General features: G+C 46.7%; 2 protein-coding genes across 5 annotated transcripts in view; both read left to right on the forward strand.

Moving 5' to 3' along the window:
- Positions 1-38: 38 nt before the first annotated feature.
- LOC149330508 (delta(3,5)-Delta(2,4)-dienoyl-CoA isomerase, mitochondrial) lies at positions 39-9,940 on the forward strand. Its single transcript, XM_089561119.1, has 8 exons — positions 39-448; positions 643-829; positions 2,794-2,882; positions 3,817-3,953; positions 6,707-6,820; positions 7,493-7,621; positions 7,727-7,891; positions 9,625-9,940. The coding sequence occupies exons 1-8, from the start codon at positions 421-423 to the stop codon at positions 9,724-9,726; spliced, it is 951 nt and encodes a 316-aa protein (XP_089417245.1). The 5' UTR covers positions 39-420; the 3' UTR covers positions 9,727-9,940.
- Positions 9,941-10,111: 171 nt separating this feature from the next.
- LOC149330509 (heterogeneous nuclear ribonucleoprotein U-like protein 1) overlaps positions 10,112-16,544 on the forward strand; it is a 29,663-nt gene continuing 23,230 nt past the window's right edge. For 2 of the 4 annotated variants that reach the window (XM_089561115.1, XM_089561118.1), the window contains exons 1-4: positions 10,112-10,420; positions 13,331-13,440; positions 15,182-15,226; positions 15,510-15,572. In XM_089561115.1, the coding sequence (XP_089417241.1) occupies positions 10,273-10,420; positions 13,331-13,440; positions 15,182-15,226; positions 15,510-15,572 (366 nt within the window). In that variant the 5' untranslated portion in view covers positions 10,112-10,272. The remainder of the gene's footprint in view (positions 10,421-13,330; positions 13,441-15,181; positions 15,227-15,509; positions 15,573-16,544) is intronic. The other 2 variants (XM_089561116.1, XM_089561117.1) reach the window with 2 other exon arrangements.

Raw genomic sequence — 16,544 nt, forward strand, 5'->3', positions numbered from 1 at the left:
TGCTCTCGCGGAGGGTGTCCACCGCAACAACAAATGTTGCGGTGGAAAATAGTGAGACACATCTCCTGTCTCGGCGTCACTGCCTCAGCAAACTCTTTTAAAGACTCTAAATGCAGCCGGGGTAGCCCGACAGTCGATGAAATCACAAAATGTCGACAGTATCGCGCGCACGCTGGAAGTTGCTACGTGTTTAATCGCCAATTACGAAGGTGCTGCGAATAACCTTAGGGAGCGCTGTCCGGCTGATTGATACGCCGTTCACTTTCCATTGCTTTTTTTTCCCCTCTCGCCTAAGCTACAGAGGTACTACAAGCGTGTAGTTGCGCTTGTCAGTGGCCGCTCTCCTGCTCCGTATCTGTGCGACGACACACGACTCTACATCCGCGAAGATCTCACGTTCCGTGCACAGTCGACGCGAACATGATATTCCGGCGGTCGCTACAGTTGGGTAGGAATTCTCTTTCTCCCTCGCACATCGGCCCCATTGGTTGTACTGCTAGCCGCAGTGTCCTTAGAGCCAGCTGCACATTTTTTCTTCCTCCTGCTGTAGGAGTGTGTAGTACGCGATAGCCTTGAGATCATCGGCGGCGCATTTGCGATCGAAGACCCTGAAAGAGCTCCTGTTTTGTGTCGTGTTTACAGCAGGTCGAGCATTGCTGGTCACGTCAAAGGATCTGGGCATCCGCTGCATGTCGCGAAGCATGAGTTCCCAGGCCGCCACGGGCTACTCGTTCGAGACGCTGCTCGTCACGCAGCCCGCCGAGCACGTCTTTCAGATCGAGCTGAACAGGCCCGACAAGCTGAACGCCATGAACGTCGCGTTCTGGATGTGAGTATATAACGTTACATACCCCGGCGGCCTCCGTTGCGTAATCGCGGTTGCGCCCTGGTACTACTATTGTCACCCGTACGCACTAGAAAGGAAGCACCGTCTGAAAAACTCGTTCAGTCCCGACCTTTTCGCTTGCATAGTTTCTCCGGCAGAAAGCCTTAAAGACCCGATGGGCACTGAACTTCCCCCGGACGTCCTGCAGACATCCTGAACACATCCTGAACATCCCCAGGACGTCCGAGGGAGTTTTAAAGCCCATTGAGTATAGTGTTCAGTTTTAAAGAGGTAACATTTGTATGCTCAGGTATTGAGTTTAGGGTTTCCTCTCCAGGAGACTGCAAAAGAATCGAGGCTTTTATTATTACACAAAATGTGTGGTAAATGTTACATGAACAGCGCAGTACTCGTCATTATTTCTCCTAAACCTGTGACAAAGAAACCTGTTACGTAGGACCTGTTGCCAAACACTCGGGATCCGCTATGATTGCATGATTTTTTCATTGAATTCCGAAGATGTTACCCAAATTGTTGAAAGGCAGTGGAAGATCCATCCGGCAGCCTCTTTTCACTAAGCATTATTTGTGAGCTTTGAAAGAGCTGTTCTGGTATTCATATGCCGAGTAGAAACTTTGGCAAAAATACTGGAGCTAGTTTTGGTGTTCCTTTGGGCTAACCTTTTCACTGCTTTCGGTCAACTCTCTGATGTTTCTCGTTAACTGTAATGACAGTGGGAACAGTTACAGCACCACCACTGCACAGTTTAGCTGTTGAAGGGAATCATACAACTTAGATTGGTTTGGTTTGGTTTATTGGAGTTTAACATCCCAAAGCAACTGAGGCTATGAGAGACGCCGTAGTGAAGGGCTCCGGAAATTTCGACCACCTGGGGTTCTTTAACGTGCACTGACATCGCACAGCACACGGGCCTCTAGAATTTCGCCTTCAAGAAATTCAGCCGCCGCGGCCGGGATCGAACCCGCGTCTTTCGGGTCAGCAGCCGAGCGTCGTAACCGCTGAGCCACCGCGGTGGGGTCATACAACTTAGAGTACATTCTAGAAGTAGAAACACCAATTACTGAACTTCAGTAATTATCTACTTGGAGACACCCAAACAGTTAACAAAGGGAAGAAAGATGTACAGCTTTTTGTTATATGTTTGCTGATTTAGATGAAACTGCTTTTGGCCACCCTGGTGTAGTACTTGGCCACAGCCTTCTATGAACAAACCAATTAAAGAGACGAACTGCATCATCTGTTATATTGGACCTATGCGCTCGTTTGCTACATTTGATTGCAGCTTTTAGTGAGGAAAGGAGCCGGAGCATAGATGTTGAGCAACCCTGTTAGAGGTTCAAAATTTTGGCTTTTGACAAATAAAGCATGCGCTAAGGACAAAAAAAAGCATTTGGTGCTCCGCTTTTGGGTTGTCTCTTTTTTGGGGTGCTCTGTTATAAATATCTCTAATCAACTATTGACAATTTCACTGAGGCGAAATTGATGAAAGCACAGTGGCCTTCGCAGAACTGGTCTCAGAGTTGAAACATAAATATGTCACAGTGTACTTTCGTTCCTTCGTTGCCATTACGTTTTGTTTTGGCCGTATGTCTGGCATTCATGCTACTAATAAGTACCTTGTATCCTATGTATAATTTCGCCTTTAAGTACATTAGTTTCTTTTACTTAATCTCTTGTTTCTCATGTTGTATTAATTAGTTTCTTTCGTACATTTGTCGTTCTTTGCCCCCCTTACTCAATGCCCTTCTGGGCCCTGTAAGGTATTGTGAATAAATAAATAAATAAACTCAATTTCTCTAAACAGCTGTGTTCCCTAAACTATTGCTTTTCCCCTGGCAACAAAATTGCCATCGATTCCCCTAAATAAGTTTCCCTAAAGCAGTCAGTTTAGGAACATCGTTCCTGATGTCCAAAAAAAAATATTCCACTCATGTCACGTCTTGCAGGGAGCTTCCCAAGTGCATGCACCAGCTCCATGAAGACAGAAATTGCCGCGTTGTCATCGTCAGCGGTGCCGGAAGGATGTTCACTGCTGGTAGGTGGCACACAGTGTAGTTCACTTCCCTCAGCTGCTGAGCCCAGTGGGCATTGAAACTCCCTTGAACATCCCATGAACGTCCTAAATGTCCACAGGACGTCCAAAGCAGTTTCAGTGCCCATTGGGAGGTTACCTTTTACATGTCGTGGGAATGATTTTTAGAATTAGTCCAGAGTCTTTCACTGAAATACCTGTTACTTGGTTAAGCCATGGTGCTATTTAGGTGTATAAGCTGTCATCTTTTTTATTTTGCTTGAAATTCTCAGAAATAATGTTCCGCATATATTGAGAGGCGAAATTGATGAAAGCACAGTGGCCTTCGCAGAACTGGTCTCAGAGTTGAAACATAAATATAATCAGAAAAGTGGTTATGTATGGGCGGTCTACACCAATAGCTCTCCAATAACCAATAACTGTGTTATGATAGTGTTCACTAGGAATGCAACAGCTAGAGCTTCTATAAGACTATCAAATAATTATTCAATAGTGCGCAGCGGGGTAAAGGCATTGTGGCATGTATAGTGGTCATGATGTTCTTGTAAAAGAAATTTGATTCATTCCACAGTTTTTTATACAGTGTTAAATGAGACCAGAGAAAATAGTAACATTGCACAAAATGATAAAGCAGGTAAATTCATCACATTATTCAATCTTTGAGTTGTCCAGGGTGACATAACTAATGCAACTAAGCTTATCTGTGTACCTACTGGTTTATTTGCTTTTGCAAGCTTCACGTTCACAACTCTCGACAACGTTGTAGACTGTCTTCATTCTGTTTTGTACTCTTTTCTTTTTTATTTTACAATATTTCCTCGACTACGAGCAGACAGGCAGCAGCTCTGTCAAGCGATTATGTTGCTTGGCATGGCTACACACTGCTTGTCTCAGCTACGAGGAAGTATGGTCTTGTGATACTGTCTCTTTTGGGCAGGGCTGGACCTGGCAAGTATGGCAAGCACCTTCACAACAGAATCACCTGATGGGGAGGAGCTCGACGTGGCGCGGAAGGCTCGCCGCATGCACGCGCTCATCACCAGCTATCAGCAGACCTTCACATCCTTGGAAAAGGTAGGCCTGCTGCCAACTCTCTTCGGATTGAGTCGATCTTTGCTTAAGGCTAACAGTGTGCATGTACAACACAAAAAATGTGGCATGAATCCACGCAGTGCTTATGTCTACACCGAAAAGGAATTCATCGCTTTAAAGTGAATGGCTGTGTAGCCTATTCTTGGGGATGCACCTCCAAAAAAAGTAACGCTGCACCACAGTTTAGTTCCTAAATTTGGTGGTGGTGGCGCCACCTGCATTTTATTTTATGGACTTATCTTTGTCGTTAGAACATAGTAATCAATCGATATAGGCTAGCTGTACAGAAATACACCAATAGAACATGCACTGAATGATGAGTAGTAATGTTTTGTTTTATGAGGTTTAACTTCCCAAGGTGACTCGGGCTATGATGAACACCGCAGTGGAGCTGCCGCGGTGGCTCAGTGGTTATGGTGCTCGGCTGCTGACCCGAAAGACGTGGGTTCGATCCCGGCTGCAGCGGTTGAATTTCTTTGGAGGAGGAATTCTAGAGGCCCGTTTACAGTGCGATGTCAGTGCACGTTAAAGAACCCCAGGTGGTCGAAATTTCCGGAGCCCTCCACTACGGCGTCTCTTATAGCCTTATACCCCTGTCACACGGGCACTTCGGATCGCGATCGGTCTCGAACGCGGTTAAAGTTTGAAGCGCAATCAAGGTGGACAGCTGCTACACATATCCACTCGATTCCGATCAACTAGTTAGATTGCTACATGCGAGATGGCGCTGCGCCTACTGTCGTCATCGCTATCGATTCCTAATAAATTAAAAATAACAATCGTTAATATCACAAAATATTAACAATCGTTAATAGCAATTTTATTGTGAAAATTTCAAACTATGAGCAGAAAAAGCAGCTTAATTACTTTCTGCTGCAACCAGCAGTGGACTCGATAGCGAACAGCAGCAAAACAACGCTTGGTGCACGCGTGAATGGTAGCGCCATCTAGTGACAAGGCACCAAAGCACATCAACTCTGTGATGAAGTTTTCTTCCATAATTACTGGTAGCTAGGGTCTGTGCATTGCAAGCCTTTTTTTCATTCCAAGAAGAAAACTGCAAATAGTAGAAAATGTAACAACTGACTAAAAGCAAGACAACTGCTTCGCCAGGTGTCGCTCTTGCGAGGTAAACACACTGCATTTAGTTAGGCCTAAGAGCTTGAAAATCGCCAAATTATCTGAAAAACAGGGGCTAGTTATCACTTAAACCTCTACGCGTGGGCGAGAGTGTGCGAAATAAAAGCGAACCGCTACCATTTGAGCGAGCTATCGCGTCGAAGAATCCAGCGGTGACATGTATTTATTCCGAAGCGGGCGAGCAGGGCGCCGCCATCTTGTCAACGCATCCCGCAACCCTTGATCGTGCTCCATGCGGTTGAGCAGTATCGCGGTCTATCGCGATTGAATTTGCCGTGTAGCAATGGCGGATCTGCATCGAGTTCGATTTCGATCGACTCGATCGCGATCGAAAGTGTCCATGTGACAGCAGTATTAGGCGCTTTGGGACGTCAAACCCCATAAACCAACCAACACCGCAGTGGAGGGCTCCGGATAATTTCAGCACCCTGGGGTTCTTTAGCGTGCACTGACATCGCACAGTACACGGGCCACTAGCATTCTGTCTCCTTCCAAACGTCCGTCAGGTCGGCATACTATCACCATAACCACTGAGCCACCACAGCGGCTAGGTGTGCAGTAATGATGGGAATAAGCAGCCCAAGTTTTTTTGCTGTGTCGCAGCTTTAACAGGAGTTTAGTTATGATTAATCCATACCCAACCCCTAGTTATCCTTGCTTTCTTGTCAGTTGTAATCATGGCTGATGATCATTTGATTATCGGTTGTGTAGGGACCAGTGCCTTTTCATTTCTTGGTAGTGACTAACTCAGCATGACATTCGATGTCACAAATGTGGTGGCTGCTTTTTAATTGAAATCCTGTGTCGCTTCTGGATGAAATAAATCAACAGGATTTACTGGTTCTAAGACGGGAAGAGAATAGCGCAGGTTACATAATAAGAACTAGCCTAAAATTAGATGGTTGTGCACCCTCGTGGTCTCTGTTGTATATTCAGCCAACAACTAGCGAAGTCTGTGCCAAGGGAAAGAAAACCTTGTTAGAGACTGCTGAGAATTTGATGTAATAATGGAGTCTTAAAGTTTGCAGGAATAGGATGTCTACGGCAGAATATATAGTAATGACAATCACTAAGAGAGGTCTTCTGACCTATACCATGAGTTTGTCACTATCGGCTGATAGTGATAATGGTGACTAGTCCCCCGAGGCTAGCAAAGCTATCAGGTGATACACCTGTGATAGGTCAGTTTTGACTAGTGAACATGAACACTCTTTTATGTTTTATGCAGGATCTGCGGTGGTACAACCGGTTTTACGTTGCTCAGTGGTTCTGAAAAGCTCTATGTTAGATGTGGCCATCTTGGAGAAAACATTTGATTTGCACCGTTTACCTGAACTGATTGATATTGCAACAAAGCGGATGTGTTGCAAAAGGAAAAGAACCTCTTTGGTACAGAGTTGCTGTTGTTCTGCAGTAGATATATGATCCGAGTGAGGATGATGATCGATACAGTACTGATAGCGATGGCAGCGGCATTGACCTGCTATGTTGCACTTTTCTACATCTTTTGACTCCCTGTTGCCTTCCTGTGTATGGCTGTTTATTACTTTCTATAGCCCGAATTGATTTTCTTTTATTCTTTTTTGGTCTCACAGTGCAACAAGCCAGTGATTGCAGCCGTCCACAATGGCTGCATTGGTGGTGGAGTGGACATGGTGACAGCCTGTGACATCCGTTACTGCACGACTGACGCTTATTTCCAAGTCAAGGTGTGTTTCAGAATCCTGCTGTGATCGCACGAAAGGCCCCTTGTGTTTTAAGGCCTGAAGGCATAGCTGGCATGTTCTTGGGTCAGAAACAAACAAAACAAAGCTAACAAGGATCATTGACAAACTCCCATTGCTAAGGGTAGGTATGAGCATGGACTACATCGCATTTGGTCGCTCAGCACCATCTGGCACCCTGCATAGCATTTGTGTGTGACAGACAGCTTGGCTCCATCTGGTGTCACGCAAGAGCACTTGCTAGCATTTTACCTGATGACGTCATTTCTGTGCCTCTTTGGAGAGCTTGTTTAACTGCCCTCCGTGGCTTCAGTGTCCAGCTCACCAGGCTTGAATTTAGCCGGCCATGAATCCAATTCGGTCATTCAGTGCCTTCCTTATCTGCACCTTGGTATACGTAGTAAAAAGATAATTTCAATTTTGCTGCAAGGCATATAGCTAGCATGTTCCTGGGTCAAAAACAGACAAAAAGCGTTAGAGCTGCGCCTACCGTTCCTCTGCATTTTGCAAGGTTTGCGGAAACACCTCTTTGCATGAGCACTGTGTTTGTTCATTTCTGCATTGCTGTTGCACCATGTGCCTTGTTAATGAAAACAGTGTGAATGCTTGGCAGAGTTTTCTGTTTCTGAAGCTAGAGCTGTAAATCGTGCCTTCCAGGAAGTTGACCTTGGCCTGGCTGCAGATGTGGGCACGTTGCAGAGACTTCCGCGCATCATTGGCAATGCCAGCCTGGTCAACGAGCTCGTCTTCACAGCTCGCAAGATGGAAGCTCCGGAGGCTTTCCAGGTTTGTGACTTTTACTAGAACTGATGGTCCAGCGTTGTCCTTGTCTGAATGATATCATTTTGCGAGTTTTCAACTTTTTATTCGACTGACCCTGGTCTATACTAGGCTGGCCTGGTGAGTCGTGTGTTTCCCGACAAGAGCCAGATGATGGTTGCTGCCCTGGAAGTCGCCAAGCAGATTGCCTCCAAGAGTCCGGTAGCCGTCCAAGGCAGCAAAGTGCACCTCGTCTACTCACGAGACCACAGCGTTGAGGAGGGTCTCAATTACATGGTAACAGTTTCACTCCTGCCAAAGATTAGGCGTCGCACTGGTGGGGTTTGTACAGGCCTCCCCCATTGTCTTAAGCGCTCACAGTGGAACAAAAATGGGATTGGTGGTACAATCATGGTGGTCATGTTGATGGTGATGCCGGGCACCATACGCTTTTAAATTAAATGTAGATGCGAGTGAAAAAAAAGGGCAAAAAGTTAAGAAAAAGAATTCAAGACCAGAAGCCATACTTATTCACTCGATGCGTGCCGGGTGTTTCACTTAGGATATTCACTTAAGAAGAGCAGTGTAGTGCTTCAGAATACAGCTGAGATGCGATAAAGGTGGTCGAAATTTCAAGAGCCCTTCACTACAGTGTCCCTTATAGCCTAAGTCACTTTGGTCGTTAAACCTCCATAAACCTGAGACGCGATACCTAGCTAGTAGGTTGGAATATTGAGTAGTTGGAATTGAGTCAATGAAAGCAAGAAGCATAAGGGATGGTCTTTTTTTAATTAATTTGTGGCATTGATAAAGGGGTACTTAATAGGGTAATTACTTGAAGATAGTTGATAAGAAAAGTAGAAGTCTCCTTGTTTACTGATGGGCATGTAACCTATTGTAAGTAATAGCCATACCAGTTTTTAGAATTTCGAAAATGCAGTTACTTTCTTTGCTGCGGCCCAACAAACTGTGTCTACATCGTGCCAAAATACATGCGCTTTTAAAAAGCTTGCAGGCAAAGAAACTCCTCCAGTGCATGCAACTCGTCGAAATAGCCAAAATTTTTTTAGACAGAGCTCCGAGGGTAACTGTGTTTTCGAAAATCTAAAAACTTATGTGAATTTTACTTACTGTGGTCTACACACATCTCTGTAAATAAGGAGACTAACACTAATTGGTGGAAAGTTTACTCAGTATTAGTTAAGCAGCCCACTAATTACCACGTTTAAACTGTATTCTGATGCACTACATCACTGAGAATGATATAAACCCACCCCCCCCCCAAAAAAAAAAAAAAAAGAAAGCACTCTTCTAACTTAAAATGACTATTTTTAAAAATTGAAGAGCATCTTAGGTGAAACACACAGTACAGATCTCAGCTATCCCCCAGTGCGGACACTTAATGATTAAAACTCGAGTAATTGAAATAACACTTTCATCCCATTGACATCAAGTGTAACAAAAAGTGTTTTTAATTCGAATTGCGTATATTCAAAAAAAAAAATTTCCCTCTTCAAGTTCAAATCATTGAGTCACTTGTACCGCCTTTCGGAAGGGGTTGCTTGTTTTGTTGTCCATTCCCAGCAAAATTAACAGCAAACAGCTGCTAATGTAGCCACTGCAGATGTAGCTCGGTGCCGCTTTTCCCCCAGATTTGTTGCGTAACGGCGTCTTTTAAGTTGAATACAACTGGGGCAAGTGTCAATGTCGAAGGCGTTGCTAAACAAAATTCACTGCCAAGTGTAATGTCTGTGTAACGTTTGCGCGTTAAAAAGAAAGTGGAGAAATTGAATTTCAAGCTAGCCCAAACACGAAGGCCTGTGTGTGTGCTGTATTGTTTCATTTCGGCTATTGCTGAACGGTTTCATTATTCCCCGCCTGAAAGAATGTCTTCCGCGTATTGCTCTGATAATGATTGGCGCGATATTATACAATATGGCGCTGCGCCAGTCATTGTTGCCACTTTATCTTCGTTCGTAAAAAACGGGTGAAAATGGCGTCGTTTGCTTTTTCTCTTTGTTTTTCGTCAGGCTGCCTGGAACATGTGCATGCTGCAGTCTGAGGACCTGATGAAGTCTGCAATGGCTATGATGGCAAAGGAGAAGGAACCGCCGAAGTTTTCGAATCTGTGACACTGCTCAGACGTTCTTTGGCGTCCATGAAGTACCTTGTCGTTACGCAAAAGACCTGCTATTTTTGTTATAAGAAAATGTTTTCTGAGTTATAGCATGACTGTCTCGGTGTGATTGTTTCGTGGTAAGTATTATTTTTTTTCCTAACATGTTACAGTTGTTGACACTTAAGTCGGTAAAGGATGAAAATAAAGTATTGTTTGAGCGTTGGTCAGCCGTTTGCTAGCGCCTCCTATCCTCTACATTGAAACCACCTGCTCGTTGAAAAATCTGGCGTCTGCTCGTGTCGCATGAAACGTGCGCTGTGATTGGCCGTTGCTCTGTGGACCCGTGAGAGGTAACCAATTGGAGCGGCTGTTTCAAAATTTCTCTGCGCAATCACGCGGTTCCCCGCTGGCCGCCATTTTCTTTTTGGAAAAGACGTGTCTCTGGGCCGCCGCATTGGTAAACAAAACGGTACGGCCAAAAAAAGTGGCCCCCGCATTTGTGCCGTCGGCGAAGTCGTTCTTGTCTCGTGGTTCTACCACGGACCCGTGAGCGCCGACGATGAGTGATGTGGACATCGGCAAGCTCAAAGTGATCGAGCTCAAGGCAGAGCTGCAAAAGCGAGGCCTAGATACAAAGGGCAACAAAGCGGTGCTCGTCAAGCGGCTGCAAGACGCAATCGACTCAAGTCAACCTGGAGATGAATCCGGTAAGTCGTGAATCTAAAACGCCTTGTGTGACGCGGATCCGTGCTACGATGTCGCGACTAACGCCGTCCATTCATACCTAGGTGAGCCGGCTTCACGGCTGCTCCGTTAGGCCTAGTGCGCCTGACGAGTGGAAAAGTCCGCGCGGTTACCCTTCTAAGCGAGCCCTCGTTCCGGCGTGTCGCGCCGTGATGCATCTCTGATAAACTTCTATTCCTGATCTAGAGCTGCGTCTTTCAGTTTCTCTCGTAATGGTTCCAGTGTTGCTAGCAGCTGACATTACATGCTTACAAGTTCGACCTCCGTCTTCGCGTCCGCACGCCGGTCCTTGCTTCGAGCGCAACTGCTCACAGTTCGACAATGGTACGAACAGTCGAGAATCCAAGCGTTCTTAATCATTGAACCCGTTATTGGCCGATGCATTGTGTCTACCCCGGTGAGATACTGCGTTCTGCCGCGTTCCGAACGTGCAGGCTAGCCAGTAGGCTAGCGCGCGCGCTCCGGTTCATAGAACATTCGTGACTACCGGTTGGATTGTGGCTAGGCGTCGTCAGCGTCACCCATCTCTCGTCTTCGAGCATTTCTTTTTTTTCTTTTTCGCTGGGTGGTCGCTGCCTTAGCTTGCTCGTTCGTGGTGAAGCCGGCGGTCCGAACGCGCGGTGGAGTGTGCTACCTCGTAAGTCTCTCCCATAATTTTGTTGGTTGGTTTTGGAGTATAGTTACTTATTCTCCGTCGGAGCGCTAGTTGTGTGCGGCGTGATCGAACGGTTTTTGCGATGCGGGACGCTGCTAATGTGACCACATCGCTTTTACTACCTACTACTACTGGTATTTGCCACGGATCGAGCGTTCATCGTGGCACAGAACTGAGACTTCGGAACTGCGTGGTAGTCTTCCGCGAATTTGTGGCCGCGAAAGTTGCAAACGCCGGTAGAGCGAGGTCAGTTTTTGTAGGCTTTAGCGTCTGTTCACTTAATGTTTTTTTTTTTTTTTTTGCGCCGGTTCCGTGTTGAACACGGCGAGTGATCGATGCTTCCCTTGATGTGCCGGGAGATTCGGCGTTTTAGAGGTCGATTAGAGATTGTGGAAAGGGCACCGCTCTGGGCACCTAACCGCACAACGCTTCGGGTGCGGATCTGCTGGGCCCAGGTGTTCTGTTTCTCTCCAGGCAGATGCGTTGGCGCTCTGGAGAAGAAAAAAATAAGAAAAAAGCCGGCGACCGCCATTTTGGGAACAGAGTTCGCCGGCGATGCCCGGTTTGACACGGCGCGGAATTGTGAAACTTTTTTGATGAGTGGCCGCTGGTCGGCGAGCGGGCTTTCTATATATAGCTTTTTTTTTTTTTTTCTGACGCGGTACGTTAACCGTATTTGCGAACAGGTGGCGATTCTTGGGACCGGGGTTCGTTCGGCGCAGGTGTTGGAGCCCGAGGTTCCTCGGAACAACCCAGTTCTCGAAGTGATCGCGCGCTAAACTTCGAATGTCTTTATCATATAGCCTTCGCCGTGTTTGAGCTGATTAGTTCAGTTTAGTTTACTGCCTTTGATGCCGTGTGCCCTGGCAGAATTGGAACATGTTCCGTAAAACAGTGCGATTTGCAGGCACCGCGTTTCCGCTGGAGAATGAACCACGAGCTTTCGAATTTTTCGCAGCACTTAGCTGTTTTTTTAAATAGTCATGTAACGCCCGTTTGGCTCTTATAAACCCGGTGAGTCTGCGCCTTCAACACTTGGCCGTAATTAGTTATGGAGAGATAGCCGCTCCGTGCTTGGCGCATTGTAGCCCAGTTTACCACTGCACCGCTAACCGTAAATTGCTGCGGTTCCTAAAGCACGTGGAGGCGATATGATACGCATGATCCTCGCAGTAGTTTGTTGGTTTCCAATTAACTGCAGCTCCACTGCATGGGGATGTGCTCCAAGTACGAGTTCAGGCAGGGGACTGATTCTTCTGAATGTGTAATGAGTTGAGCATTACCCATGTGATCACCCACTCTGGCGAAAGAAGGCCTGTTGGCGGGATGATGGGTCTATCCTTAGCAGATTTGTGGTGAAACCTCAGTGCGACAAGAGCCGTGCAAGCTTGGTAGATGTTTGAAGTAGAATTGCAATGTGTTCCCACTCCTGTCGAAGCCCTGAGGCCTCTCTAACTGGCTTTTCCAATGTGTGTATCTTCTATCAAACTGTACAATGCATGTCCTGTGGTGCAGTCTCGTCTTGGACTGTTCCTCGTAGATCGCCCGTGCAGGGCTGGATTAGTTATCTAATGCATAATTACCATCATTAGTGGCAAGCCCTGTGCTTTAGAATGCACATAGGTTGATACAACCATTGGAGTGTACCTCACTGCGGACACAAGCTCAGAGGCATTACAAGAGAATGGAGTACTAGGGAGCCGTAAAAAGGTCCATCGCTTATGGCCCAGAAATGTGATGGGGATGCGCATTATTCGCGCACACAGGTGTGTTGTACCACTCACTGCAGTCTGCGTGTTTTTCCTTTGAGAAGGCTTAAAGTTACGTGTCACCCGCATGCCTCGTGAACTTTTGCAGCTGGTGGACGCCTTCCATTTTTTCCATTTGTTGAGTTGGCTGTGTTGCCCTCTGGATGGCGCTACTGGCCATCAGTAAATTGAGGAACTGACTGGTGAATGTGGTGTTGTTACTGGAATCACATTGACATTTTTCGCTTTATAAAACACACGCAAACTACAGCCGAGGTTTCCGTATTGAAAAGTTTGCTGTTCTGCCATTACTCAGTCGGGTTTGCAGCATTGACGAGAGAAAAGCTGACAAAGTGGTTCCTTGTCCCAGAGCAAAAAAGTGCTGTTCGTTGGACGTGTGCGATTCACATGTTGCCTCAGTGAAACTTGTGTTCCTAAAATGTTGTCTCTCTGTGTTGTCCCACGATCAGGGGCTGTTATCACAGGTGGCGCTGACGAAGGGGACGAGTCGCAGGGTTCGGCCACCAACCCTGGCAGCGGCGACGACGGGTATCAACAGGACGACTCATCTTCCAAGCAGGTGCGTTGCCTCGACGACCACGGCTGCTGATGTGCACAGTGGAATTGAGTTGCGGAGCAAATTGTAGTTGCAGCCCGCAGATTTCACCTCACGTTGCTCCTTGGCACTAAATCGGTATGCATGTGGCTTTTATATCAGCGGCCAGCAGCATAGCAAACAGGTGTAAGCGTGCCTTTCAACATGCTGTCTACGAGCATCAACCGCAGTTCTTGTTGCCTTGGGCATCAGCCTGAAAAGATAGCTCAGGAGGACCCCACAGTGTTCTCTTCTTACATGCTGTTTACTTCAAGTGTGATGTGGCATTGTTAGGAAGTGGTCTGATGTGGGTTTCTGTGTTAGTTGTAAGCAAAATTAGAACAGCCAAAATTTTACCCATTGCTTGCTTTGTATCATTTGGCTATAATGTGGTGGCATCAGTAGTGTTGCACTTATGATGGCAGTGTATTGGGTGCTTGTAGCAACTGACTTGTGATGGCCAACTTACTTGGCATGCAGTAGTTGAAATGAATAAATGAGCTCGAGAAAAAAGGCTGAAATTAATCTTGGCATAGGCCTGCAGTCTTTTGGGCGATGCAGCCCACAGCTGTTGTGCGCCTCCACATTTCAGGCGAATGCGAGATTGGCCTGTGTGCATGGATACGCCGAACTTTGTTGCTGCTGTGAAAGAAGTACAAAGAATGCGTAATTGCGTTGAATGTCTACAGTGCATTAGTATTAGAAGCCTTTATGGACTATAGGGATTTGTGTAGGTGTGGAGTTTCAGGGTGGACTTTGCCCATAAGGCCTACATGCTATGCCATGAAATATTGAGAGGTGTTTCTGACGCATTGCTTCAGTGTTCTGCTTTGGAGCAGAGTCACTTGTAGGAGCACATTGCCGGCTTAACTGCTGCACCACGTGATCTTTACCACTCGCAGAGCCTCTTTTTTTCTTCATTCTTCGTAGTCATCCTTAGTTATTTTGATTTTTTCTGCATCATCTTAGTCATAATTAGTCACTCATTTACAAAGTCACCTTCAGTGGCAACCGCTTTCCGGCCTCTCTGTCCACTTTGGCACCTGCCAGTCGTGACAGGTGGCTCCTATGTGTACACAATTTTAAATGCGCCGGCAGCGGTGGAGGCGCTCACAATGGGTCTTATAGCGCTAACTCAATAAAACAATTGGTTCCTGAACGTGCCTGTTGTAAGAGGCCTGGGTTGGTTCTAGCCAAGGAGCAGCACACTTCGTACTATATAGGGGTGGTGTCACTTTTGGTGTGCAACCTGCTGGCATTGCTGTCATCCTGTCTGCATTGCTGTCTTTTTTGTCCTTGCTTCTTCTTCAACTCTTTGCTGCAGTTGCTTGTTTCTCATCCTGTTCTCATCTGTCCTGTCTGACTGCTCTGCCCTTGCTCCTCACGACGGGAGCTGCTTGGTCTCTCAATCTTCATATCTCCAGCCTCTTTGCTTATTCTGGCCAGCAGCGCTTTGTCTGCAGTGGTCATCCCTCATTCATGTCCACTTGTATTTCTGACTCTCCGGTCAGATCAACAGCTTGCCTCCTCCTGGTCTTTTCTGCCCCTCTGTTGTGCTCTCCTCCTGCCTCGTGGTGTTGTGGGGGCGCACTTGCTTGTGCGATCAGACGCCCACGGCTTCGGCCTTATTGTTGTTGATGGCCTCTTGGCTCTCGCCTCGCCCGCAACAACTTCACATCGTTGGGTGGCGCCGTTGTACAAATCCTGCCGCACGCTCTCCTTGCAGGAAGAGTCTTCCGCCGCTCCCGAAGAGTCCGCGGACGATTCACAGGTGAGCCGCGCTTGGCGCTGTCTGTTGCGTCATTTTCGAGGGGTGTTCCCTTCCCGGGCAGGTTGCCGTGATGAGCTTGCGTCAAATCAATGGTCTTCTTTTCCCGGCCGACGCAATGTCCCTGGGGACAACAGCACTAACTGATGCACCTGCCCGTACTACGGAGTTCCCACTTTTTTTGTCGTTCTTGTCAGCATCACTTTGCCGACCGAAACCTTTTTGCCTTTATTTTTTTTTTTCTCCCATGGTGAAAAAACAAAAATCCGGCCTTTGTCCACAAAAGGAGGAATTTGCCACAGCACAGAAGTCTGGCGAGACAGCTGGCAGCGAAGAGCAAGAACCAATGGTGAGAGGGATTGGCCCACACACATGAAGCGCCAGACGCATTCGATCTGGGCGGCCTGGCTTTGACTCAGTCCTGTCTCTGTGTCTCGACTTCGGCTTCTTCAGGCTTCCCGTCACTGCTGCCTTGAGCAAACAGCTCGTTCTGTCCTGCTTGTAACACTCCAGTCTGCTTTGTCCGTTCACTCTGTCTTAAAGGGATACCAAGGATATACGTCTCAAAGCTCTGTTTTCTGCAAAATTAGTGTCTGCATTAGAACGTGGTTATCTGTCGGTAAAGGCTAACTTTAGCTGGTCATTGGTGTCCCCTTATAGCTTCATGGAAGTTCTATCGGCTTGTCTGCCACCCATTGAGCGAGCTGGTTTTTTCACCTTTGTAATAACTCATAATAACCTTGTGTTCGTGTTTGTGCATGCTTGGGTTGCCCTCTTGTCTTGCCTTCAGTGCCTGTCAACATTTCTCTTTATAACCTTGTTCGAATGCTGATAGATGTAGCTGTAGGCTCTGCGTGCCACACTAACGGTAGGAACATTGGCATAGCCTGTATAGGCTTAACCGTTGCTTGGCTTTGTCTTGGAAGAGCGGTGATCAGACAGCACTTCCTATTTTTATTGCTTTTTTGCTTTCGTCTGAGCATTGGTTAACAGCATTGAACATGTTCTCCCGTCTCCTTGTTGTCACTTCCGTGGCCGAATGGGTTTCCCCTCACATTTGGTGCACTATTGTGACTCCGCAGTAGATTTGGTTCCAACGGGTGCATGCAGCATTTCGGACCAGCAAATAGATGTGTGGACTCCTTGGATTCAATTAGTCGACATAAGTTGTCTTGTGACGTGCATACCTACTGGTTAAAACAAGTCTGCGCCAGGGATGAGTGTTGTACTCATTGTGTCCTCTGAACATCTGTTTCAGTACACAAGTTTTAAGAAGTTTTGGTTGGAAATGTCTCGCAGTTTACCATATAATAATGTGCAT

The sequence above is a fragment of the Amblyomma mixtum genome, chromosome 9 (genome assembly GCF_055824585.1).
Source record: "Amblyomma mixtum isolate Tamu chromosome 9, ASM5582458v1, whole genome shotgun sequence".
In the NCBI taxonomy this organism is placed as follows: Eukaryota; Metazoa; Arthropoda; class Arachnida; order Ixodida; family Ixodidae; genus Amblyomma; species Amblyomma mixtum.

Excerpts from the sequence above, each read along its gene's own strand:
- LOC149330508 (XM_089561119.1), top strand. The coding sequence starts at position 421 with ATGATATTCCGGCGGTCGCTACAGTTGG. Across the intron at positions 2,883-3,816 it reads CGGAAGGATGTTCACTGCTG|GGCTGGACCTGGCAAGTATG; the intron begins GTAGGTGGCACA and ends TCTTTTGGGCAG. Across the intron at positions 6,821-7,492 it reads ACGCTTATTTCCAAGTCAAG|GAAGTTGACCTTGGCCTGGC; the intron begins GTGTGTTTCAGA and ends CGTGCCTTCCAG.